Source organism: Daphnia pulex, chromosome 3 (genome assembly GCF_021134715.1).
Source record: "Daphnia pulex isolate KAP4 chromosome 3, ASM2113471v1".
Classification (NCBI taxonomy): domain Eukaryota; kingdom Metazoa; phylum Arthropoda; class Branchiopoda; order Diplostraca; family Daphniidae; genus Daphnia; species Daphnia pulex.
Window position 1 is genome coordinate 5903794 of NC_060019.1, and position 26642 is coordinate 5930435.

At 43.7% G+C, this 26642-nt stretch overlaps 3 protein-coding genes and 2 long non-coding RNA genes across 7 annotated transcripts in view; 2 read left to right on the forward strand and 3 right to left on the reverse strand.

The window, feature by feature from the left end:
- Nucleotides 1-22547, reverse strand: part of LOC124191502 (mucin-5AC-like) — a 31977-nt gene extending 9430 nt beyond the window's left edge. Inside the window, exons 1-10 of one of the 2 annotated variants that reach the window (XM_046584767.1) lie at nt 22408-22547; nt 17178-17257; nt 16972-17095; nt 16812-16873; nt 16577-16668; nt 16159-16431; nt 16061-16083; nt 10346-10841; nt 10073-10209; nt 9768-9981 (exon numbers count right to left, since the gene is read on the reverse strand). In XM_046584767.1, coding sequence (XP_046440723.1) covers nt 9890-9981; nt 10073-10209; nt 10346-10841; nt 16061-16083; nt 16159-16431; nt 16577-16668; nt 16812-16873; nt 16972-17095; nt 17178-17257; nt 22408-22459 — 1431 coding nt within the window. In that variant the 5' untranslated portion in view covers nt 22460-22547 and the 3' untranslated portion in view covers nt 9768-9889. Of the gene's footprint in view, nt 1-9767; nt 9982-10072; nt 10210-10345; nt 10842-16060; nt 16084-16158; nt 16432-16576; nt 16669-16811; nt 16874-16971; nt 17096-17177; nt 17258-22407 lie in introns of those variants that run through there. The other variant, XM_046584768.1, reaches the window with a different exon arrangement.
- Nucleotides 2452-3188, reverse strand: LOC124191517. Its single transcript, XR_006873465.1, has 2 exons — nt 2895-3188; nt 2452-2562 (listed from the first exon to the last, which is right to left on the reverse strand). It is a non-coding gene; the product is annotated as an uncharacterized LOC124191517 (long non-coding RNA).
- Nucleotides 8535-9840, forward strand: LOC124191509 (bifunctional peptidase and (3S)-lysyl hydroxylase Jmjd7-like). Of its 2 annotated transcripts, XM_046584777.1 has the most exons (5): nt 8535-8645; nt 8707-8860; nt 8941-9248; nt 9312-9648; nt 9757-9840. In XM_046584777.1, coding segments are annotated over exons 1-5 (843 nt in total). In that variant the 5' UTR covers nt 8535-8602; the 3' UTR covers nt 9758-9840. The 2 variants fall into 2 exon arrangements, with proteins under 2 accessions (XP_046440733.1, XP_046440732.1); XM_046584776.1 differs by lacking the exon at nt 9757-9840 and having other exon boundaries at nt 9312-9751.
- Nucleotides 10848-15995, reverse strand: LOC124191501. The gene is made up of 2 exons (XM_046584766.1): nt 14469-15995; nt 10848-11367 (listed from the first exon to the last, which is right to left on the reverse strand). The coding sequence occupies exons 1-2, from the start codon at nt 15887-15889 to the stop codon at nt 11310-11312; spliced, it is 1479 nt and encodes a 492-aa protein (XP_046440722.1). The 5' UTR covers nt 15890-15995; the 3' UTR covers nt 10848-11309.
- LOC124191518 lies at nt 16057-22227 on the forward strand. Its single transcript, XR_006873466.1, has 2 exons — nt 16057-16124; nt 18442-22227. It is a non-coding gene; the product is annotated as an uncharacterized LOC124191518 (long non-coding RNA).
- Nucleotides 22548-26642: the final 4095 nt, after the last annotated feature.

A 26642-nucleotide genomic window follows, 5' to 3' on the forward strand; every position in this document is an offset into this window, starting at 1 on the left:
TGCATGAACCTGAAAAAACTATTCACAATCATAGCCAACGCCAAGCTAGGTCCACCGGTCAAGACACTCACCCTACTTTACAAAAGCCTAGTCCGAAGCAAAGTCGACTACGGTCTAATTGCCTATGGCAATGCCAGCAGAACCAACATCGAAAAAATAAACGTTGTCTGCAGAGCAATAATCAGGACGATCCTCGGCTCCAAACAGTCCACCCCAACCCAAATCCTCTATGCAGAATCTGGCACGGAACCACTAGCTGACAGGAAGAGCTGGCTCACCAGCAAGTATATCATCAACTTAGGACACAAACCGTTCAACCCAACGTACGACACAGCCCTAGCAATCTTCCAGAACCCAGGAACCTACCCTACAAGAAGCACTCCCTGCCTAGCAGAACAAATGGTGCTGATCCAACAGCTGGGCATCGACGCGTTTCCGGCCATACCACCCTGGCCTACGCATTACAGGTACCCTCCCCCAAGCACACAACCCCCCTGCAAAACAGTGTGGTTCCCAGGCACCAAAAAAGCAGCAATGGCAGACAAAAACCACACAAAACTCCTCTTCAACTCCCTCCTACAATTACTACCAATCGGAACCCTCCTCAGCTACACCGACGGCTCGAAATCAACAAACCCCAGTACTACCACATGTGCAGTAGTGATCCCAGAACTAAACATAGAGAAGGCCTGGACCCTGAAAACTGAATCCAGCATATTCTCCGCAGAACTACAAGCCATCAAACAAGCACTCAAGACCATATACGACCTGGACCACTGCCCAACAGCCGCCACAATATTCAGCGATTCGAGCGCCGCCATTAAAGCAATCATCTCAAGCAATCAACCCACAAACGAAGCAATACCAGAGATCCGGGAACTCCTATACAGCCTTAAGTCGAGCGGCACGCAAACTACCCTAGGCTGGGTACCCAGCCACACCGGTATAGAGGGGAACGAACAAGCCGATAAACTAGCGTCCAGCCAATGCACTAACGATTCGGGAACCCAGTTGAACAACAGCCTATCCCCCAACGAAAAGATCGCTATCTACAAGAAGCACTGGGGCAACAGCCACATCCAATCACTTAAACTGTGCAAGAAAAAAACCATCGCAATGAAAACCTCCCTCAAAACAATTCCATGGCACCAACACAACGACCGCAAAGTAGCAGTCTGCCTCCATAGACTACGATCCGGACATCACTACCTCAATTCGTTCCACCACAGAATAAACCCGGAAGCGGACCCCAGCTGTAGGTACGGATGTGAAGCGATCGAAAACCCCCAGCACATACTAATTTCCTGTCCAAAAAACGAACCATTTCGCCACAAACTCCGCCAGATGTTCCACGCCAACCAACTTGAATTCAACTACGAAACTATGCTGGGACTAAACACATCAATCGACGCCAAAACCCAGTTCAAAATACGTGACTTAACAGCAAAATTCCTAACGAAAACCTCCCTAACAAGCATAGTCTACCCAGATAGCACACTGCAGTCCCATAGACGCCCAAAACACGTCACTTTGAGACGTCTGGGATGTACTCGGCACATAGCAGATTCTCAAGTTTACATTCCTAGGACGTCTTTTACGTATGGCCAATGTCCGCTTCGCCGAGATCTCATAGCGGTCCTTATCCCGTCCCATTGGATGGACTTTAGACGTACTTGGGACGGGAAAAGGATCTCAAGAAGTCATTAATAATAAATCTTTTTCTGGACTCTGAATTTCGTTCCTCTTTTCTTTACTCTTCTTTTTCTTATGAGTGTTTGCTGTGCCGACATATTTTCGATATCCGGATATCCGGACAAAGTTTATTTGTCAGAGTAAGCAAAGGGTTACCAGGTACACATTATAATTCGACTGCATACAACCATCATAGTTGAAGAAATATGGAACCTGAGTCGGGGATCGAACCCGGATCGTCGTGGTGAGAAGCCAGTACTGTACAGATGGGCCACGAAATCATATCTGCATTTCGAAGATAAAGCTAATAATAGAATTTTAGAATCAAACTTTGCCGCGAAAAGACAAAGACAGTTTCTCCGAAATTTTCTAAGTGTCGAGAAGGAGCCAAAAAATAAAAACGGGACGCATCAGAGACTTCTAGGAGAGGGAGTAAAAAATGACGTATCCGACAAGATGAAAATGAGTAACGTGTTCAAATAAGGGCTCGCAATGGGACATCTTAGAGATTCCCCTGTGCCCCCCGCACCATCCGCACGGCTTTGGTCCCGCCTTGGGACAAGAATTCCTATCTGGGTAATTAACGGTGTACAAAAACCAACGAGGGCAGGATTTCAACATGCCAACGAGCACCACAGGATAAGAATGGGGACCAGGCTTTGTTTTCGGTTGTTAGCCTTCAACCAGACCGGACGGGGTGGAATATCCTACCACACACTCCCTGCTTAAAAAAATGGAAAAGAATAACTCGCAACTCACCTCTAGACTCCAAATCAAGAAACCAACAGGGTCATGGGATCAACTGTTGGCCATCCATCAAACTCACGCTGACCAATGAGCATCACATCAAGGACCAACATCAAAAGACATCTAAAGGGAAGAAACAGAATTAATCAAGTGTACCTCCTTAAAATTGTTAAACGTAATACCCTACCAAGCCCCAACACACACAGCACCTACAATCAAAACAAACTGATACAGGTTAGCCAATGCACACAATTTTACACAAACTACACACCGAAACACACATCCACAATCATCAACTAAAAATAATCCCCCACAACAGCCACACATCACAAGAAATAAACAAATCAGCCTCCATACCCATCCCCATCAAATATCAGACTCAAAACAAGTGAAACGATGCAATAACCCACCCTCAACACACACACACAAACAACACCTACACAAGCAATAAATACCTGAAAACCGCCACAAGTAGAAAACAAATAATCCTTGGTATCCAAAACAGACGAAAGGAACACATAAGAATAGCCAACTCTAGTCCCTTCTCCATCTCTCCCTCCCTCCCACATTACACCGCTGCCAAAAAGAAATTCCCGGAAAGAACCTCTTCAACGTTGCCAGACCGGCAACGCCTTCCTACGCCTTAGCACTCCAGCAAAACAACCGACGGTGCGGAAGGTCTTCGTTCCTACAGAAGACCAGTGCTGCGACTCCATGTCGACAGCAATGCACCCATCTCTAACCAACCAACCAACTCGAGGAAGTTGGCTAATTCAAACAGAATAATTGCATAGATAAATTCACAATAAAACTTACAAAATATGTAAGGTCAAGACGTTCAGTTGCCAAGTTGCTTGATTATACATGTTAATCCTATCTTACCGTTATGGCTACGCTACTCATCCCACATACGGGACTATTATCCAATTTTAAATTTTTCTTTTTCTAATTATGTTCTCAAGTAGTAATTGCTGAGAAGTTATTGAACAATGTTGATAAAAACCACTAGATTAATAATTTCTGAACTAATCAGCATTGCGCGATAAAAGATAAATACGAATTAGAAAAAAACTGTGAGCACGGGCGACTGCAGAACAAAAGGGTTCATTGCAAGGTTATAAGTAGAACACATCTGTAGCAGTAAGATCATATCAGAGTCATAGAGTTTGATGGTAAGCTTCAAAGTTTTCTGAAAATCGCATATTATTGACGAATTCTGTGCTAATTGGCAAGTTTCGACGTCGAGATGGGTTTTCTCTCGTCTATTAAGAGTGTTTTGCGTCTTGGGAGTCGGTATGATTTCCTCAAGAAGAAAAAATTGAGATCAACATGCGTTTTACTATCTTTTGTAAATACAAAAGATTGTTCTCCGGATGGATTTGAGCATATGGAACGTGAAGAGAAGACTCTTCCGGATGGATTTGAGCAGTTGGAACGTGAAGAGAACACTCTTCCTTCTCTTCCGCATGGATTTGAGCAGTTGGAACTTGAAGAGAACACTCTTCCTTCTCTTCCGGATGGATTTGAGCAGTTGGAACTTGAAGAGAAGACTCTTCCTTATCTTCCGGATGAATTCGAGCAGTTGGAACTTGAAGAGAACCCTCTTCCGGATGGATTTGAGCCGTTGGAACGTGAAGAGAACACCCTTCCTTCTTTTCCGGATGGATTTGAGCAGTTGGAACATGAAGAGAAGACTCTTCCGGATGGATTTGAGCAGTTGGAACGTGAAGAGAACACCCTTCCTTCTCTTCCGGATGAATTTGAGCAGTTGGAACGTGAAGAGAACACTCTTCCTTATCTTCCGGATGAATTTGAGCAGTTGGAACTTGAAGAGAAGACTCTTCCGGATGGATTTGAGCAGTTGGAACGTGAAGAGAACCCTCTTCAGGATGGATTTGAGCCGTTGGAACGTGAAGAGAACACTCTTCCTTCTCTTCCGGATGGATTTGAGCTGTTGGAACCTGAAGAGAAGACTCTTCCGGATGGATTTGAGCAGTTGGAACGAGAAGAGAACACTCTTCCTTCTCTTCCGGATGGATTTGAGCCGTTGGAACGTAAAGAGAACACCCTTCCTTCGCTTCCGGATGGATTTGAGCAGTTGGAACATGAAGAGAACACTCTTCCGGATGGATTTGAGCAGTTGGAACGTGAAGAGAACACTCTTCCTTCTCTTCCGGATGGATTTGAGCAGCCGGAATGTGAAGAGAACACTCTTCCTTATCTTCCGGATGAATTTGAGCAGTTTGAACTTGAAGAGAAGACTCTTCCGGATGGATTTGAGCAGTTGGAACGTGAAGAGAACCCTCTTCCGGATGGATTTGAGCAGTTGGACCGTGAAGAAAACACTCTTCCTTCTCTTCCGGGTGGATTTGAGCAGCTGGAACGTGAAGAGAACACTCTTTCTTCTCTTCCGGATGGATTTGAGCAGTTGGAACGTGAAGAGAACACTCTCCCTTATCTTCCGGATGAATTTGAGCAGTTGGAACTTGAAGAGAAGACTCTTCCGGATGGATTTGAGCAGTTGGAACGTGAAGAGTACCCTCTTCCGGATGGATTTGAGCAGTTGGAACGTGAAGAGAACACTCTTCCTTCTCTTCCGGGTGGATTTGAGCAGCTGGAACGTGAAGAAAACACTCTTTCTTCTCTTCCGGATGGATTTGAGCTGTTGGAACTTAAAGAGAAGACTCTTCCGGATGAATTTGAGCAGTTGGAACGTGAAGAGAACACTCTTCCTTCTTTTCCGGATGGATTTGAGCAGTTGGAACATGAAGAGAAGACTCTTCCGGATGGATTTGAGCAGTTGGAACGTGAAGAGAACACTCTTCCTTCTCTTCCGGATGGATTTGAGCAGTTGGAACGTGAAAAGAACACTCTTCCGGATGGATTTGAGCAGTTGGAACGTGAAGAGAACACTCTCCCTTCTCTTCCGGATGGATTTGAGCAGTTGGAACGTGAAGAGAACACTCTTCCTTCTCTTCCGGATGGATTTGAGCAGTTGGAACGTGAAAAGAACACTCTTCCGGATGGATTTGAGCAGTTGGAACGTGAAGAGAACACTCTTCCTTCTCTTCCGGATGGATTTGAGCAGTTGGAACGTGAAAAGAACACTCTTCCGGATGGATTTGAGCAGTTGGAACGTGAAGAGAACACTCTTCCTTCTCTTCCGGGTAGATTTGAGCAGCTGGAACGTGAAGACTTCACTCTTCCATCGCTCACGGATGAATTTGAGCACCTAGAAGGTGAAGAGAAGACTTTTCCGGAAGGATTTGAGCAGTTGGAACTTGAAGAGAACACTCTTCCTTCTCTTCCGGATGGATATGAGCAGTTGCTGGAACGTGAAGAGAACACTCTTCCTTCTCTTCCGGATGGATTTGAGCAGTTGGAAGGTGAAGAGAAGGCTCGTCCTTCCCTTCCGGATGGATTTGAGCACATGGAATCCGTTCTCCCGGTTTTATCTAGCGGTATCGAAAATACTGTAGCATCACCAACAGAAGATGAAATCAGGGCAGCAAAGAAAAAGGCCAAAAAGAACTTCGATTTGGCTGTCAGGAGACGGGAAAAGAGGCGACTAGAGAAACTTAAAAAGTCATTACTGTCCGAATCGCCAACCGCCAACCCGGGCGAGATCGATGTCATTTTGACGATTGAGGAGTATCCTTCTGTTCCGTCGTCTGTTCCCGCATTGCCGGAGATTGTTGCAGACTCGGACATGGTTAGCAGTATACCTGATGATTATGGAGTATTAACTCCAGCAGCACTTCCGTCATCCATCGAGCCTGCTGATATGGACGTCTATGGAAAAGTAACATCGAGTAATGCAGCAGCTTCGGCATCAACAGAGGTTTATTCACGACACGACACCTCACCACCTGAAATTGCACAAGAAAGCTCGGCACACTCCCACCAAATGTACGAGCACAACTTCGAGTACATTCATCTGTCTAATTTGCCTTACTTAGCGACAGGCGAACAAATCGTTGCATTCTTCGGAAATCTAGTTGGGCCTGTATATTCCTTCAGCATGTTTTTGGATGAAAACGGTCTCTATACGGGTAAAGCATTACTTCTCTTCCGCAATCCGGGCGACGCTTCCAGAGCAATGTTCTTCTTCCGTTACGGGTGTACAATTCAAGGACGCAGAATTAAAATGAAGCTGAAGTTTGCTGCTAATGGATTGCAGCTGCATCCAGGCGAATTTGTTTTACCAAGCCATCTAGCCTCAGACGGTAAACCAATCTATTACTTGCAGCTGTAGGTGCCAGGGAGCTCGAGGTACTACAGCACTGGAAGAAAATGAATCAAAATTGTTTTTCTTGATTATTTGATATTTCTAAATAAACGGGTTTTGCCCGCCAAACGCAACTAGTTTCTGTTCTGAAATTTTTTAACTGGTTTTAACTATACGAATTTTCTTTACGAACAATAAAGGTAACCAACTCACCGTAATGACACTGTTCAGTGCTCATTACTGATTTTAAATCTTTGAGCTGTAATACGCAGTTGACTTACTAATATGGTATTATCGGGTATACTTTACAATATAATTCTTGCTATACATGAATATATATCTCCGCTTAAGTTTTCCCGATAGTTATTTTCTTTTATTGGAATAAAGTAGATATTTCAACCTCATCCTTCTGATGCTTGCGTAAAAAAAGAGCGCAGAATGTTCAATATTATAACTTAAATGTAAGTATTTCTCTTGTGGCTTAGGATGATCCTTGCAAACATTGTTTTGTTTGACGTATTGCACTGATGGTCGATAACCAATCCATTTTAGATGTTGTTTGAAAATAGGGGTGAAATAAAACCAACATCAATACGAATGTAAATTTTAAAATCGAACCAACGAGTTGCGCTGCCAACATTTGGTTTCATAAAGGATATTATAGCTCTCTATAAAATAATTAGCGTTAACACCCTGATGCCAAGTCTGATGCCGTTAAAGTCCATGCGAAATTACTTTGCAGAAGACATATTTCCAGTAGTAGGATAATCAGGATAGCATGCATTAAAACATGTTTAGTCCGGTATCTACTTTTCGCTTGCGATCATTGGTCAAATAAGCGCCATAATTGTCATCCTCTTGACTACGCCTTTTAGCTTCTGTGCAGTTGCTCTACTAGTAAGCGGGCAGATATTTGTTTTGTGTAAATAGGCAATTCTTTTTATGGTATCAGTTTTATAATACGAGATTTTTACATTATACGTGAAATCTTTTTGAACTTGCAATCTAAAAGCTATCGACGATTTTGAATACTGTTCCGTTTATTCAATTATTTGCAACATCATGACAAACGTACACACTTGAACCCACCATTTGAAACTGTGTTATAGAAACAATCAAAACCCAAAATGGGCATACTCCAGCAAGCATAGATTGGCGAAATCAAATTTCAATAATGATATCGTCATCGGACAGCATTATTACATTCCGTAACATACGACACTTGGGTTTCCTGATCGTCTTGGGTTTCATTCCCTGTAGCGACAATGTGAAGGACTGCTGCATGCCCTTAATCTTCTTGCTGGAGCTCATCGACAGTCGACAATAATCGAGGTCAAAAGAGCCCCCCTTTTCTGACTTCTCTTCTGGATTTCTCTTCTTCTCGACTCGACCTTTTCTAACTATACAGCAGGGGCAGAGCTAAAAAATTGATCGGAATTGATCTCCAGATTGTCAATTCGCTCCAACCACGATGTACTAAGAGCTACTCCCAGTACATCGTGCTAATAGGCGCTGATAGGGACGTTCGCCCGTGTGAACTCGGCGAAGATCGTATGGTGTTCGTGAAATCAAAATTTAACTATAGCAATACACGCGGCAATTATTGGCAATAAAATCTATCAAGATTTTCATCATTGAATTGGCAGATTCCTCAATCGTTTTCTCCATCCTCTTTTACGCGATTATAGTAGGCTAATATTTCCTCAATTATGTTATGATTATGAATATACTGATGGCTATTATAATTCAAGAAACTCTACAAATGGAGCGAAAAATCCATGCTAATTAAATGCATTGCGAATTTTTTATTTTTATTCATATTTTAAGCGCGGCTAATCGTTCAAACAATTTGGCAATTTTCGCGTTTCCCGGGCGTCTGAGTTGTCTGCTGTGAGTACCGTCAAAATGTTGGAGTGAGTCTTCACCTTCACGAGAATGTCAACAAGCAAGTTTGAAAAACTCTCCAGTGAAGCTTTTGGTTTGCCTTGTCACTCACTTCTCTCATCAAATCGTTTCTCATGATGATTGAAATAATTTAGAATTTTATCTTACAACGAATGTGCCTTATCTGGAAGAATTGCCCACTTGCTTGGAATTCTATAGAAATTATGTGGCTCAAAATCGGCCAGTGATTATCCGTAATGCTTTCAACAGCTGGCCGGCGTTATCGAAATGGAACATTGAATACTTAAGGTTTTTTCCCCATTCATACTATTGTTATTTATCAACTCTTAAGTCTTATCATAATTTGACATTTTTTTGTTATGTTAAAGGCAGTCTTATGGGACAAAAGATGTCACAGTAACCGTCACCCCAAATGGTTATGCTGATGCAGTCACAAATGGACACTTTGTTCTTCCCCTGGAAAAGGTGATGCCCATGAACCAGTTTTTGAAATCACTGGAAAACCCTGTCGTAAACAGGGTGCACTATATTCAAACACAGAACTCCAATCTCACCAAAGAGTTTGCAGAATTGATAGCTGACTCTGCAGACGAGATTGAGTGGGCCTCAACATTGTTTGGCACCAAGCCAGATGCAGTCAATTTCTGGATGGGAGATGAGCGGGCAATCACATCGAGTACCATTACTTCCATCAGTCAAAATATCATAAACTAATACAGATCATTTTTCCTATTCACAGTGCACAAGGATCCCTATGAAAACATGTACTGTGTCGTTTCTGGATACAAAGACTTCATTCTCCACCCTCCCACAGACCAGCCATGGATACCTTATGCAAATTATCCCAAAGCTAGTTACCAAGAAATCGACGGAGATTTGAAGATTGTTCCGGATGATGACGGAACCATTCCTTGGATAGATATCGATCCTTTGAAGCCCGACTTGACAAAATATCCCAAGTACAAAAATGCTCGGCAGATTCGATGTCGCGTTGAGAAAGGTGAAATGCTCTACCTGCCCTCGCTTTGGTTCCACCACGTCCGCCAGTCTCACGGCTGCATAGCAGTCAACTACTGGTACGATATGCAATACGACATCAAGTACAATTATTTCGAATTTGTTAAAGACCTGGTCAACTGTGATGCGTGATTTGCCAATAAAATGTCATTGCCTGTTGAACGCAGAGACGATTAAATTCTATGATAGGAATGTATTCTTGATATCTGGAAATCAATGGCACAAGACTAATCAATCCGGCGATGGTGAAACGAACGTAATGCTTTCTTATTAATTATTTATATATAAAAATTCCAAATCCTAGGATGTTGTTGTTTCTTCAGGAGAAGGTGTTGTGGTGGTGGTGGTTTTGAACGACTGAAAAGTGTCCGTGACCATCGGTTCTGTAACGGCTATTTTGGAAAAAATGTTCAGCATTAGAACTCTAAACCAGCATATCTAAAAAAATAGACAAAAACGTTGAAAGTAAAAATGTGTGTATACCTGGACGGAGAGCAGGATCGTTTAGATAGAAGAAAGTCGGCGACAAGGCGCAATCCACTTTGTCAATGTCCTGACATGTTAGCGTGGCTTGGTCAAACAGTAGCCCGGTTCCACACGTAAAAGTATGCGACACCACTCTGTATAATGCAATCGTGTTTTTTTTTTTTTTTTTCGTTTGTTTTAAAATTCTAAGCTCTCAGATATTTGGAAATAAGATATTAATCTTAGACTTGTCAAACGACTAGACACTCTGCTGGGTGTCGGTTACATTACCTGTTCTTTTTCCCAACTCCACAGGTATAGAATCGTCTGCAGCCACTGGACACGTCGGCGTAGAAGCCTCCGTTGATGCGTCCGATGCAGGTAAATGGCCCCTTGTCATCAACCGTAATTGCGGCCGGTGTCGAAACAATTCCAGTCTGAGTTTCGGACGTGTAACGAAGTGTCGTCGGATTATTGCCTCGACGTCCAGTGCCGGGTTTCCTGGTCCGATTTCTTCTCGGGCCGGGAGTTGAAGAAGTGACGGCATCTTCCCGCCTAACCCGAGGAACGAATACGTTGGCTCGGCTTCCGCCGGATGATTTACCGAACGAAGGAATCCGAGGAACATCGGCCTCGATCTGACCCAACAATCTCAGGACATCTTCATCTTCGGCGATTTCACTCGGCAGCCGTGGCTGAGGAATCTCCTGTGCTGGTTGGAATTCCGGCGCAGTAGTTGGACTGGAATGAATCAGCGGAGGCGCCAGAGTGGAAGGAGCAGATAATTGGTAAATTACCCGAGGGATCGTTCTACGATCCTGAAGGGTAATTGAAATTGTATAAGAAATAAATGTAGACGACGACCCTAAGGGTGTAGACCTACATTTATTCAGCTTTTTAAAGAACAAAAAGAGGGGGGTGTGCTGCCCTTTCCTCTTACCTGCACACGCCCTTTGCCATTCAGACTTATAGCTACAGATCCGTGTACAGGGTTTTAACCAAACACAATTACATGTTATCAAACATAATCAGAGAGAATTTCACACATAACTTCCAAATAACAGTTTGAGGGGGATACGAGAAAAAACCTGAGGACTTCAGGGTAAAAAAACTCTATCCCAAGGTAACATATCATGAAACACAGAAACATGAACATAATGGTTGCAGCAAAAAATAGTGCGCTTCTTCTTCTGGACAGCTCTGCCAACTGCCGTAACTTGAACACGTAATGGGGCCTTCTTACTTTCTCGCCAGTCTAGTTATTCTTGCTTCTAGAATAACCTCCAGCTTTCCGGCCACGAAAGGTTTGATTTCTACGCGTTTTTTCCAAAATTGAATGAATCATAATTAAATAAATGATGACACAGGGTGGGTATGGGTGGGAGACAGACCCTTAGGGTCGTCGTCTACATTTATTTCTTATACAATTTCAATTACCCTTCAGGATCGTAGAACGATCCCTCGGGTAATTTACCAATTGTACTGCGAAATGCATTTCGCCTAGACCCTAAGGGTGATTTTAAAGCCCAATGATGAATTTTTAATTTTGAACAAACATCGTTTGTGTCGACGCTCGATTGTAAAATCGATTGAACGTCGTTTCTTTTGACCAACTTCCGGCTCGCAAGATTGCCTCCACCGGTACGCCGTCACTGACCGCTTTCGAAGCGGCCGCTCCTCTTGTGGAATGCGCCCCAAAACACCGAGTGTTTATGCCGGCCTTTTGCAAGAACGATTTAATCCAGCGACTCACTGTACTGGCTGAGACCGGCCTATGGGGCGCGATGAGTGCAACAAATAGTTTTCCTTCGTCTGTCTCGCGTCTAAACTGATTCGTACGTTCCACAAATTCTTTAAGCGCCAAGACTGGACATAAAATCGGATCCGGATCATTTAATATTGAAAAGGACTGCAGCGGACCGTTCCGCTGTGCTTTCCGTAACCTATCTAATGAGAATACTACCCCTCTTTCTGAGAAGACGACGGATCGGTAACCAATTGCCGCTATCTCCGACGCTCGCATTAAGGTAGCTAACGCTATCATGGTGACCAATTTACTAGCTAAGACGCTCAGGGTAAGGTGTCGGTTTTCGCCCAACGAATTAATAAATTCTACAACTTGACTCGGGTCCCACATGTCGTTGTACTTGGGCTTGGGGGGATTCTTGTGATAGCAGCCTTTCATTAATCGGACGACAAGCGGATGCGCGCCTATCTGAACGCCTTCGATGGACCCCAGGGTCCTGGACAACATAGACCGGTGAATGTTGATTGCGCTATACGACTTGCCCGAGGCCAGCAAGTCGGTGAGGAACTGCAAAACCTCGGTTAAATCCGCCGACAAGGGATCCGTATCCCTTCGCACACACCAATGTGTCCAGTTCCGCCATGCGGAATCGTAAGTTGCGAGGGTGGTCGGTCGATTTCCGGCCACAAGAAGGTCGACCACGTTCGACGAAAAGCCTCTGTCACGCAACTGTCGCCGGACAGTCTCCAAACGGCCAAGTGAAGTGCGCTGGATGCTAATAACGGGTGCGGCTCGTTCAGTGCCGATGTCAGGAGGTCCGGCTCCTGCTGAAGAAGAAATACTACGTCGCACGCTAGCTCGAGTAGCACCGGGAACCAGGCCTGACCTGTCCATACGGGGCAAACGAAAACTACGTCAGCTTTCTCTCTTCTAATTTTTTCCAAACATTGAAAAATTAGCGCAAAAGGGGGAAAAAGATACCCCGAAAGGCCCTTCCAGTTAACTGAAAAGGCATTTGTGTTCAACGCTTGCGGTTGCGGCCGCCACGAAAAGAAAGAGGGGAGCTGCGCGTTCCAATGGGACGCAAAAAGGTCAACTTTTGATGGCCAGATCTTTTGAACGCGAGAAAAAACGGATGGATTTAATTTCCAATCGCTTGCATCCGGTCCGGCGCGAGACTCTTCGTCAGCAATTACATTCAGCTTGCCGCTCAAATGAACCGCTTCGATTGCAATATTCCGGCTCTCACACCAAGCTGTCAGAGTGGTTGATAATTGCGTCAACGCTTTGGACCTGGTACCCCCGCCGTGATTAATATAAGCCACTGCCGTGACGTTGTCTAAATAAATTTTTATCGCTATACTTTCCGATACCGCCGCGAATGATTGAATCGCGTATAACGCGCCTAACATCTCTAGTTCATTAATGTGCCTCTTGGTATCTTCCAAAGTCCATGAGCCCCTCGTCCTCACATTATTACAATACGCTCCCCAGCCTGTTAGAGAAGCGTCGGAGAAAATCTCCAGATCTGGCACGCTAGGAAAGAACAACTTTTCCCTTTTTAAGCCTAGATTGTTGGACCACCATTCTAAGTCGTCCCTGGTTTCCGCCGATAGCACGCATTCCGACTTCAAATTAAATCCCACTTTTCTAGCTTGCTTAATATAGAATGCCTGCATCCTCCTGAAATGAGACTGCGCAAAAGGTATCGTAGGTATGGCCCAAGTAAAGTTGCCCATTATCGACGCAATCTCTCGCAATGAAATTCTGCTCCTGGCAAGGGCCGCATCGCATTTGGCCTTAACGGTTGCAGCCTTGTCCGACGGCAGCGAAAAGGAAAGTTTTACCGAATTAATAACCAAGCCCAGATACTCTATTACTTGCGACGGTTCTACAATTGACTTCTCCCAATTGATCAAGAAACCCAGATTTTGTAATAATTCAACCACTTTATTTACATCGGCTTTGGTGCTATCTTTTGATGTATTAACTATTAATATATCATCCAGATACACGATGAGACGCATGCCCTGCCTTCTCAGAAAAGCCGCCACTACTTTTAGAATTTTCGTAAAATACCGCGGGGCCGGAGCTAAACCAAAAGCCAGACAAGTAAATTGAAAAATACGCCCCTTCCAGGTGAAACGCAAATATTTCTGGTGGGAGGGGTGCACAGGGACCGTAAGATAAGCATCTTTTAAATCCAACTTTGCTAGCCAGTCCCCTTCTCTCAAAATGAAGCGTGCGGAATCAAGATTTTCCATCTTAAAGTGTTCATACCGGATGAATACATTAAGTGGTTTAAGATTTACAATCGGGCGAAAACCGCCCGATTTTTTTGGAATAACAAATAGAGAACAGACAAACCCATCCTCCCCGCTATTCGAAATTTCTACAATGGCTTTCTTCTCAAGTAAATCTTTTACTTCCTGGTCGCAAACGCTTGCCATCTCTTTCGACATTGTTATCGGACGCGGAAGTTTAGTTTGATTCGGGGTTTCTACAAAATCTAGCTTAACCCCGTTTGACACGCTGTCTAGGACCCAACGATCGTCCGTAACAGTCTCCCACATTTTAGCAAAATGTAAAATACGCCCGCCCACATTTTCACACACAACAGTATTGCGTAAAATTTGAATGGGATCAGAAGGAGGGACGAAAACATACCTTTCACCTCCTCGAGTCCAAGCAGTTGCACCCGGCGGTCGTCCTCTTCCGACCCCACCACTCTGCCTCCCTTCAACGGGAAATTGGGCCGCTGCTTCTCTCCTTGGGCGCAACACCCGTTGAGATGGGCCTGGGTTCACTGCTACCTTTCTTCCACCTGCCTTAGCCCTCGCTCGAGCCGCCGATGAGCTTGCCAGTGTGGCGTCTTGAGACGCCTCCTTGAGCATCGTCTCTAAGAATTTGTCCGTGAAAAGGAGCTCAGTTGCCTCCTTTCCCGGTGCGAAAGCGTCAGGGTTTGACAATATGAAGTCATATGTCGGTTCCACCAATGTCACAACCGCTCGCCTTCTTCTTTGGGTGATGTGGTAGTACGCTCTACCCCACTGTTGTAAAACGGCCCGCACCGTATTCTTGGCTTGCGTCACCGTTTCTCCCTCTCCAAGAGCACACACTTTAGCGTATAAATCAAACAGAGGTGGGGCAACGTCCATTATTTTAAGCTGAGTCTGTATAAGCGCTTCCTCCGAAGCATTAACCCCTTTCAATCGATCTTTGTCTTTAGCATGCCTCAACATAAAGCCGTCGAGCTTAGGCGGTTTAATCGAGAAAGTCGGGTCCTCAAACTCGAGCTCAAATTTCTTTGAGATTGCTTTTGAATCGTCGGTTGACAGGCCAGTCGTTAGCCAAACCCTAATCTCGTCTGAAATCGCTGTTGGGATGAACGCCGTCACTTCCCCTGATTCACTGGCTGCTTTGGATGAGCCTGCCGTGGCTGCCGCGGCTGCCGCGCGCGTTGGTTTTAGAGCCTTCCCTTTCGACTTAGATCCGGCGGCAGGGGCTTGGGGAGTACGCTCCTTTGGTAGCCATGGACGGTCCACTAGCTTTGGACCCCCCTCGTCTAACTCTTCTTCCTCTTCGTCCTCTACTTCAAGATACTCGCCATCTTCTTCGTCTTCCTCCTGTCTGCTCTCCCGCTTCTCTCTTTCTTCCAAGTCTCTTAGCTTGCTAAAACGAACGTAGGCTTCTTCTTCGATCCTATCATCTAACGGAAACTCGGCGCCATTCCCCCGTTCCTTCGCACGCCCCCTTGGTCGATCCCCCACATCATTTTGATAAAACCGGTCTCCGTGAAAAAACTGATCACGCGGAGGAACGTCAAAAGCCGGTGGTGGAATCACGGGTGGAATATTAAACAATGGCGGTTGAGCGTCAAAGGAGGGAGCCCACTCTCGATAGTTTCGAAGAGGAGACCTTTCTCTATCTGGATAATCAAAGTGAACAAAACGGTCGCGTGGCTGACCATTCCAATCACGAGAACGATTTGCCCAATCTCTAGCTTCTTGTTCAGTACGAAAACCTACGGCCCGTGGGTCCATTCTCTGGTGCCTATGCCAACCATAAAAATCACTAGGGCCTGCCATTCTGAAATTCTGACTGCACTGTACGCGAGCTGAAATAAGTCTGAATGGCAAAGGGCGTGTGCAGGTAAGAGGAAAGGGCAGCACACCCCCCTCTTTTTGTTCTTTAAAAAGCTGAATAAATGTAGGTCTACACCCTTAGGGTCTAGGCGAAATGCATTTCGCAGTACAATTCATTTTGCGGTTGGCTAAATGATCTATCAGCAGAAGAAAAACGAAAACCCGATGGCGTGAAATGGTAAGTCCAAATTCCAAGTGCTTAATATTGTTACGGTAATTGCGATATGATGGGAGACGTTGGTGGCTCGACCGTAGTCGGAGCTGGACTGTTGGTCGTTGTGGTTGTCGCTTCCGCCGTTGTTGTTGTTTCCGTGGTAGTTGGTGCTGGCGTCGACGTGGTGCCGGCTGTTGACGTGGTGGAGGCGACGGTCGAAGTGACTACTTCATCGTAATCGGCGTAATCGTAGAAAGTATCCGTCTGTTGAAGATTCTGCTCGTCGGCGAAAGATCCTGCCTCTCCCGACGGCACTTTACGGCCCGTCTGACTGTTAAGTGTCAATCATTTGAGGATTAGTGTGATTTATTTTTCATGTTCCCGCCACTCACTTGTCAGTGGGCGACACCAGGAACCAACACGCAACCAAAAAAAAAAAAAAACACAAAAAATTTTTGAAAGGAAACAAGATTTACAGGATGAGGCCGTGCTGCCCGTAGAGGTCCAAATTGAGATTGTAAAAGGCTTCCGAGTTGGCACAGTCCACTTCGTCGACTCTCTCGCACACCTTTTCGTACCGCAAATCATCAGGCGAAGAAAGAAAACCAAAATAAATCGTCGTGAATTTGGGTCAACCGCAATAAAAAAAGCAAACAAAATAAAAAACCTCCACAGGTTTTTTCACGTGTGCGTAACAAGGTTGAAACTTACTCTCGTTTCTTGATCGAACACGGTTCCGGCCAGGCAGAGGAATTTGATATCTTGAATTTCACCTTTTAAAAATGGTTTGATTTGTTGTAATTGAATCATTTTTCGAAATGATTTCACATTTTATTTTAAATTTTATTTGGGGGTGGTTTTAAATTTGTACCTTCTTGTCCGAGCGTGCAAACGTGAAACATTTGACATTTGCTGGCGATATCGGCGTAGTAGCCGCCGATAACTTTGCCTTCGCAGGAGAAACCCGACGACCCGATAGAGGCCATATCACCAATCTATTTACAATTATTGCACAACACATTTTTTCTCAACGATTTTATTTTTGTGGTTGGAAAAATGGGAATAAGTTTGACTAACCTGCGGCATGTCGACCGTGGCGGCCTGTCCCGTGAACAACAGGACGGCCAACAACAAGAAGAACGCGTTCCATCGCGGGACTGTGAAACGACAAAAAATCATTTGGCGGTCGTAATGAGTCGAATGCAGAGGACAACTGACTGAGGCCTCTGTTTATTTTTTCCGCTAACCCACAAGTGTTTCTTTTTTTCCGTGGGCGGGGAGGGAGTTTGCCAAATGGAAAAATAAAAATATCAAAGCGAAGAAGAAGAAGAAGAAAAGAAAGAAGGTTGCGCAATTTCGCAGCAGCAACAGCAGCAGCAGCAAGAAACAGCAAAGCGCCAGGGTAATAGGATGTGAGAGAGAGAAAGTTCACATCCACGGAAAACCAATGGGGAGAAAACGGGGCTAAATAGTTGGCGCTCTTACGGATTCTTCGCAGAGCGACACAGCAAATAACAGCGGCCACACTCTAAGCCCCCCCACAACAGCCAAAAAATCTCTTTCTCTCTTTTCTCCCCTCTCTTCGTTCGCCAAAGTCATTCTCCATATTTGAAAATACTGCGCAGGAAAATAAAATTGTAAAAAAAAATAAAAGGCTAAATGTTTTCACGGTCTTCAATTAACTTTTCCCGTCATCACGACCGTCAATTTGATGATGATTTGAAATTTCAAAAAAGAAATCAAAAGGTGTTGGTGTTGTTTTCTTCAAATGAAAATATGACGTGGGCGATCTAGATAGAATAATGAAGACGTGGGATTCTTTTTGATATTTTCGCGTCCCCGACCTTGGCTCCGAATCGTGACCGCCATTCCTTTTTGTTCGTTTTTCTTTTGCTTTATTTTTTCCTTTCCCGATTCACGGGACGCCCATTGCCAAGCCATTTTTTCCGCTCACTTTTTCTTCTTCTTCTTCTTCTTCTTCGTCGGGTTTTTTCGGTTTGGTTTGCTTTTGCCATTTTATTCTTCTTCTGGCTTCTTCTTGCACCAGCCAATCACCGTTAAAACCGCTCGGCAAACGGGCGATCTGGATTAGGCGTGTACACTACAGCGTGGCAAGGCGCTCTACTTTTACTTTTTCCTTGTGTTTCTTTCTTTGATTTTGAAATGGAATATCATTTTTTCTGCATCTCTTTCACAAGGGAAAGTTTAATTCGATTTTTCTTCTCCCAAACTGAATGCAACGGGGGGGGGGGGGATTTATTTGCAAGCAAGATGACTCGGTGTAATAACAAAGAAGTAAACCGGATAGATTTTGTTTATTCTTTTTTATATTTTCTTCTAGACGGGCAGTCGGCCAAAGTCGTGGCGACGCCGACCAGTCGCTTCGCGGTCATGTCCTTTCTGTCGTGTCGTCGTGAAAGAAAAGAACCAAAATGGCCTAATACTTTTGATTTGATTTCTTCCAACCAAACCAAACATTTGGCAATCAAGAAAACAAACAAACAAAGCAGCTGACTGACTGACTGACTGACGTGCCGTGATTACGCAAGGCCCGCGCGGACTCTCTCCCTCTAATGAACCAAGGTGATTTCTTCATTCCTCACGAAATGGACTCTGCTTTATTAGAATGTTTATCGACGTGGAAAAAAGCGCTCTGTCCACTTGGCACTATACTCTATTGCCTTCGCCTTCTTTTAAAATTTCAAACAAGTTTTATACACATCCCTGACTTTTAGTCTGCGGTGTGATCTTGGCCGGGCAGCGGCCGGCTGGCCCATTCCTGCACGCCAAACATCCGCAATTCTTTCGCTCCAACGGCGATGACCGTGAAAAGTCTTTTGCACGGGAGGAGGGCGTTTGTTTCGATTATTTTCTGGGTGCAGTGCCTTTCATTTGTTTTTATTTCTCTCACTTTCAAATAACTTCCAACACGGCGCGTATTTATTCCATTTTTTTCTAGTTCGCCGACATTCCAATGATTGTCGTGCATTCCATTAAGGTGCACCCGGGAGCCCGTGTTGCTTTGATTACATCATGAATATACATATATATATATAACGTGTAGCGCTGGTTGGGGTCTAACCTTGACAGTCCTTGATATGAATTTTTGTTATTATTTGCTTGGCCTTTTTTTCCCCTTTTGCTGGGCTGTTCATCATAATCACATTCCCCTTGAATTTGTTCGCATGTAGATTTTTCTTTGACGTGCTATTCCATTTCGCACATCTCACCTTCAATCTTTTATGACTTTGCAAGGTCTTTTTCGTGGTTTTTTTCAAGTAGGTGAAAGACGATCAAAGTGAGAGGAGGAAGCGCAAATATTCAAATATGCCGCCGGCTTTACTTGGATTTTTCTTTTAAATTTCGTAATTGATTTTGTACATGTATCTGGATAATGATTACAGAGTGTTGGGATGAATTTCCTGGAATCCGGGTTCTATAGATAAAGACCTCCCGGACGTGTCTAATTGCGAAATTTGAATGTTTAATTTGTCTTTCGACTCGTCCGACCAGAGTGAAAGGTGATTTGACGGTTAGGTTTTAAATAAAACAATCAATCCCTCTCTATTTATAGATTCAATAGCCTTCCGTACCGCTGTCTTCACGAACGTATCGAAAAATTAAAAACAAAAAGGACATTCCGTCTGCCGTGATGTAATAACAACATTTTGCTCCTTTTTACTTTCATTTTTTGTGTGTGTCTGTCCTGTCCCCTTCAAAATGTCTTAGTCATCATTTTAAAAGGCGATTGCATCGCGCATTATTGCCATCTTTTGTCTGTTGACAGCTCTTGTGTAACTATAAAAAGAAGGGGGGGAGGGGGACTTGTCTTTGTCGCAATGTCCTCCATCCCAGATGTTTCGGCATATTGCCGACCGTTTTTCCACACTAAGAAGAAGAATGGGTGACCGTTGTGGACGCGGGGAGTTCCGCAGCTCAGTCGCTTGCTGATACATATCAAACACGCTGGAAAGCTATTGGTTCACCACGGCGTGAGTGTATCAGTCACGTATGCAAAGTGCCTAGCGATTGTTTCCCTTTCATTGAACTACTGGTCCACCCCTCGGCTCTAAACGAAATCGGTTCAAACAAACGCGCGGAGAGAGATAAACTGTTTTGAAATTTTGGCATAACCAAAATAAAAACAAAACTGGGGCCGCTATAAAGTGAATGCCGCTATAAAGTGAATGCATTAATCATGTGATGCGGGTTCCGATGGTAATCATTTCAACTTTAATTTATAAAAAAAAAAAAAAGAAAAGAGAACCTCTTTTATTTTTCTTTTGTGTGTGTGTGTGTGTGTATGTACTAAAAAAGATAACATAGTATATAACTGGATGCTGACCCCCCGCGTTCCGGCTTGTAGATAATAGAAAGGCCAGCAACAAGTTATATGCTGGCCAATGCTGGATATTATACTATGTCTTATATTCTTGCGATATTATAGCTACCGGTTTTCCAGAAATCCCGAAAAGTATCTCCAGCTCTCTTATTTTAGTCATTCTTCATCTCTCTTTTTTTTTCTTTTTTCTTTTTCTTTTTCTACATAACACAACGGGATCTTGAATTCATTTTTTTTTTTTGTTTGTTTTCCCGATGAAATGGAAACAGGAACCGAGCAAAATCAGGGCGCGGTCGTTGCTGAGTCACTTTTGTTTTCGTCTTTCTCCGAGAAATTCAGTTTCAGGTAGCCCAGAGTGAGAGAGAAACCGCTACACAGGTATATTCCGACTGTCAGGTATCTCCGTGATGACATGTTGTAGATTTGTCCTTTCACTTGAGAGTTTGAATGAAAATCGCTATTTCGGTTTTTCAATGAAATCTAAAGTGAAAGACGAACGGTGGAAAATATCGGAGGTGTCGACGATTGGCCGAAGGAGAGAGGATAAAAAGGTTGTTTGTAAAAACGAGCTTTTCCCCCTCTCTTATTGAAACGCATAACAAAAAACGTCTATACGGTTGCCTGTACACACGTAGTTTACATATGGTCATCTGATACAACTCCTCTCACTTTTCCATCTTTATGGTCGGCGGCCGTCAGTCCTTTACCTGCAGGGTTTTTCTGTCATTCTTTTTTTTTTCTTTTCCGACCCAAACAAATTTGAAGTTATTTACTCGCAATTCAATATTCCCTGCCTTGAAAATGATGATTGATCGCATTACGGGAGCAGCCGTCGGCGATCTAAGCGCATTGTTGTTGTGACTTGTCCACGTACAATCAGCCAAGGTCGGAGGAATGTGTACGGTAGTAGTTGTTCCAAAGCGCCGAGCATCAGTTCAAGTTTTTATTTTGTTTGATTCTCTCTAGCTATGACTTTTGATCGACTCGATCAGCGATTCTGTTGGCGTCGCAGACTGCATGTCGGACAAGGTGGCCCGCTTCACATCTACCTAGAAATTCCGCTGAATTTCGCGCTACATGACTCCAGCCCTCAGCACAAGATCAAATGCTGGAATTTTTCAAGGCTCTTTTGGCCATTTTTCCGCGCCAAACGAGTTATATGAGATACAACACACACGCTGCTGCGTTATGTAGTAGAATGCATTTGGCTCATCTGGGACACACGTGAAAATAAAACCAAAAACAAAAAAAAACAAAAGAGGGGGGATACGTATGTAAAATAAAAATAAGGCATTGAAATAAGGCGGTGCTGGTCGATAGGGGGCCGAGGAGAACGAGATTTCGTGCGAGCCTTGAAGTACCGTTCACCGGACTCTCTATTATCATATTACGTGTGCGTGATTATTAAGGATATATCGAACGGTTGGACCGCAAAATTGTTCCTTCGTCCTATCCCATCCAACAACCTTTGAAACGACCAGTAGAACAACTTGACTAGACCGCCAATGTCGTCCGTTTTTTTCAATGCCAAAAGCCGTATGCAAACGAACAGCTGGCGATTGCTTTAACCTACAAAATCACGATTTGGCATGTATGGGGGACGAAACAAATAAAAAGCCGGTAGCTAAATTGATGGTCATTTGTACGGTGAATCGTTATTCAAGTATGTGTTGTGTACACAATCAAATTGTTTACCCAAGTGGTTTTATAGAAAGGGAAACATTTGAATGCGTAAAAATAACCGGAGTGAGTCGATTAATAACCTCCTCTCACTCTATTATGGGCCTCCCAACAAAAAGAAAAAGAAAAAAGAAAAGATTTATTCAGGTCCCGAGTGGTTTTTAATTGACGGAGTCTTTTTCTTAAATGCGTTATTTGAAATCAAAGGGACTTGTTTTACATATTACCTTTCCAGCGGCGACAAGGGCAATAATCGAATAAACAGATTGGAATGTATGAACTTACCATTAGCCGATAAAGACATTAACCAACTGCAGCGGACGCGTTTACAATCCATCACTGATCAGATGTGTAAAAATTTCTTTTCGGTTTCAAAAAACAATTTCCCTCTTCTTTCTTCTTTCTCCTTGATTTGAACGGGGTGTGGTGTATCAAGTCTCAACTAACTTTGCCGAATTTCTTGTCGAAGGAATTTTTGAATGTGGCGCGAGTTTCAAATCGATGGGGTCGACATGTTGGCGGTGACACTTTTTGAAAATGGGGAGTGAGATTGCGGGTTTTAAAACGACATGGAAGAGACTCTCGTGCCACTTGCCAATGTAAATCACAACCAAAACCAACCAACAAACCAACAACGTGAAACAACCGACCAAAACAAGGAGCAGCAAATAGCCAGTGCGGCTGTGCCCGACAGCGTTCGACGGTTGACTGACGGGTGCGGGATTATCTCTCTCTCTCTTTTTAGCTCCTATAAAGTGAACTGTGCAGCACAGTCTATACTGCCATGCCATGCGGCGGAGCCCTGCTGCTGCTGGTGTAGGAAAAAGAGAAGGAGAGAGAGAGAAAAAAGAAGTCGCTCGGACAAGGTTGTTTCCCTTTCTTTATTCTTTTTCTTCCATTTTTTTGACAGCAGAGCAAGGCTCTGGCGTATATACCAGGCGCAAACGCAGGTACGTTTGAGAGAGATACCACGAGAGCCCCACAACCACCATTATATTATCCCTCCCATTCTTTTCCACATACAAACACATACACAAAAAAGTGAAGGAGATGTGTAAAAAAAAGGCGTGGTCCCTTGGAAACGGCAGCAGCAGGCGCATAGGCTATTGTTTGTCACAGCACAATTATTTGGTTGTGTCTTTATCATCGGGAAAACGGGGGCTGCCAAACTGATGTAGAGTCTCATGCGTGTGTTGTGTGGTTCCAATTATTTATCATATCTCGGATATATATTTTGATTCTTTTTAGAACTATCTTATATCTCTAGCGACCCTCGTTATTATCTTTTGGTGGGGGGGTTTTGACATTCCTGCCATTGTGCGGCTGCTGGTCCCGCAGCAGAAATTCCAGCGAGTTGGAAAATTGGACAGATCTTTTGCATCTGCTGATTATTTTCATACGATTGGACTCCCCAAACATGACACCCGTTTTTTGTTACTCCTTTTTTGCCATGTGCGTATGCAGAAAAGCCAATTATTTGATTTCATGCAGCGATGAATATTCAGACGCTCAATCAAAAAAGTATCGGTCCAATGTGCACAAAGAAAGAAGAAAAAACCAACTTTTTTGGTTTTGTTTTTGCGAAATCTGATGAAGGGAAACTGGTTTTGATTGGAGAGGGTCTTTTCAAAGTCGCCATCGACATATCTCCACTCACTCTCCAAACTCTTTTGTTTCGCTTTGATTTTCTTTCTTAATAAATCGTCTTATGCAAATGAGGTCAATGATGTGACGTCACTTTCCTTGAAAACGTCCGACACTCTCACGTAATAAATCCAATCTGTAATCTCACCTAAATTTTATTTGATTCGAGAGCTGTGTGTGTGTGTCACCCCCGTCCTAATGATGACGAACGGCCCTTTTTTTCCAGCAGCTTCTGTCTAAGCTGGCCGATGATTTATCCAAGTGGCTCATTTGCTGTACACCCAAATTGCCAGCGACACAACAATGTGTAACGTGTCGCTTTTGATTCGAAATTGCGTCAGCTGATTTGTTGGGGTTGCAGAGTACACCCACATTTTCTGGGAACTTTGAACTTTTGCCATCCAAGAAAAGAACGTGAAAAAAAATCAAGCATTTCCCAAGGATGGATGACGTCAGTTGACGTGTGGTGTAATGGTAATAATATCGACATTATGCTCACGTTGATCCCTCTTTTTCTCGCATGTACATATATATACACGTAGTACCTCTCCTTTCGATGTCGTGATGATGAGAAAACGAGATCTGCGCTCGGGTGTTTGCTTCGCTCCGGCGCGGCGGAGGAATATAATTACAGCCGAAAAAGAATTGGATAGAAAAGAAAAGAAAAGAAAAGAAAAAAAGGAAAACCAGACACGAATTTTTGGGTTTTGGAGCCGCTGGAATGGGGAAAGGAGAATTTGCTTTTTATTTGGAGGGAAAAGAAAAAAAAAAAGGCAAGGTCAAGGCGTGTCTCTTTGAAAAAAAAAAAAAAAGTGAGTAGACGTCAAGTACGAATATATCTAGAAAATAAAAACAAAAGCCCAGCAAAGGAGCCAATCACCATAAAAATCGGTCGACAACTCTAACCGAAAAAGAAGAAGAGATTGGAAGAGAGTTGGACCCTGTTTACTGTGACCTATGGCCTTGTCTTCTTCTTCTTCTTTAAAGAGAGAGAGAGAACAACATATCAGCGTAGTACAATCAGAGAGAAACGATCTGCCGGTTATTTGGAAGATTTTTGCGGTCGCCTTGTCAAGGTTTCCCTTCTCTCTTTCGGATTAGAGAGAGAGAGAGACGAGAGAGACGAGATTTCGGCGGTTATTTCTCGGTACATGTACAAACATCAGTCAAATGGAGAAACATCGGGTTAAATTGTGGACGGTGGTGGTGGGGGTGGTCGGAGATAATCAGTGCCCAATCAACGCCACCAGATGGGTAAAAGGCACCACGCAAGGAGTTTGGGCGTGGCCCAGGTGGGTGGAGTCGGCACTGAATTACATTTTTTGCTGGTGTTGTTGTTGTTGGCCGAGGTATATATTATAATCGCCGCTTTATTCAAATACAAGCCCCGGCAACCAAATCATCGTCGGTGAGATGAATTCATGTAGGAGTTTCTCCGCACCTCATACAAGAGTATAAATCACACGACGATTGATATCCTTTTCCCCTCCAGGTGGGCTTTGAACCAGATCAAGCTGCAGAGCCTGCGCCAAAAGGTGTCGTGACTGATGATGTGCGATCCCAACCGGTATAGGTGTGCGAGAGGGTGTCCATTTCAGCCGAGTTTTCAACTGAAATTCGAGCGAAACTCCTTGACTCTAATCGAGTTGACTTGATTTAAATTTAGAACGAATTCCGAGTAGATCATTCGTCGCCTATTCGAATATAAGCCATTGAAACGGGAGCAAATGGGCTTTAAATGCACGTAAGACACACAGTCAAGTGTCAACTGTGAGACTGGCGACCCACTTTCAATACGCTAGAATAAAAAAAGAAAAAAAAAGAGCTAACGTATCTGAAACCCGACCGAAAAGCGTGATCCCTTCACCTTTTAGGTTTGTTTAGAGTGTCCATTTGAATAACTCATCGATAAAAATTGGATACATTTCGAAAATTCAAAAGAAAAGAAGAAGAGGGATTTTCGCGAGTCATTCCCTCCTTATCTTACACCGCCATTTTTATTTAAAAAAAAAATATTTAATTGTTATCATCGGCTAAAAAAAAATTCAATTGATCGAAGGATTTATTTTTTAAATTTTTTCTGCAGCTGACGGATAATTAATCATGAAATAGATTCCCAACTTAAAAAAGATTACCCCCTCCTACTAAAAAAAGCGAGCAAAAGAAAGAGAACCCAAAAGCAGAAGAAGAAGAAGAAGAAAAGAGAGATATTATAAGGCGGGTGTGGGGGTCGACGGAGCGCGGAATTGAGGTCAGGGTCCGGGCCGTCTCTTTCTCTTGTCTCCATCTGTGCTGTTCTCTCTCCTCTACTTACCCAGTTGGTGGTTTTATTTATTTCTTCTTCTTCTTAATAATCCAGGAAAAGTTTAGGTGGGAGGGAGAACCCATACACAACAAGAGGATGAGACCGACCATCATTCCGGAATTTCAAGAAAAATGAATCAGAGTGACAATTAATATCCTTTATAAATGTTGGGCTTATTGACGTGGGTGACAATAGTTGGTAAATATATTTCTTTTGAAACCATGAATCACCTGGTCTTATCCGTGACGGAAGCTGCTGATCCGCCCCAACGATGAAAAGTCAGAGACCTTATTGTCTGGGTACAAAATTTTGTAATGGAATTGATATATTGGTTCAGGCCATTGTTATAATCAGACAAAACGAGCATAGAAGGTGAAAGTCAATCTTTGCTGTTCATGCCGATGAGTTCACCCGGAGACTCGATCGACTCATCGTCGCGCCATGTCCGTCCAATATGCTGGTGAATCGTCACTTTTCTTTTCTTTTCTAAAAGGTAAACGTGGTGGCGCCAGACATGATTCCAATAGCCATCCGTCACATGCTCTCTTATACACAAGTCCGGGTGAAGGGG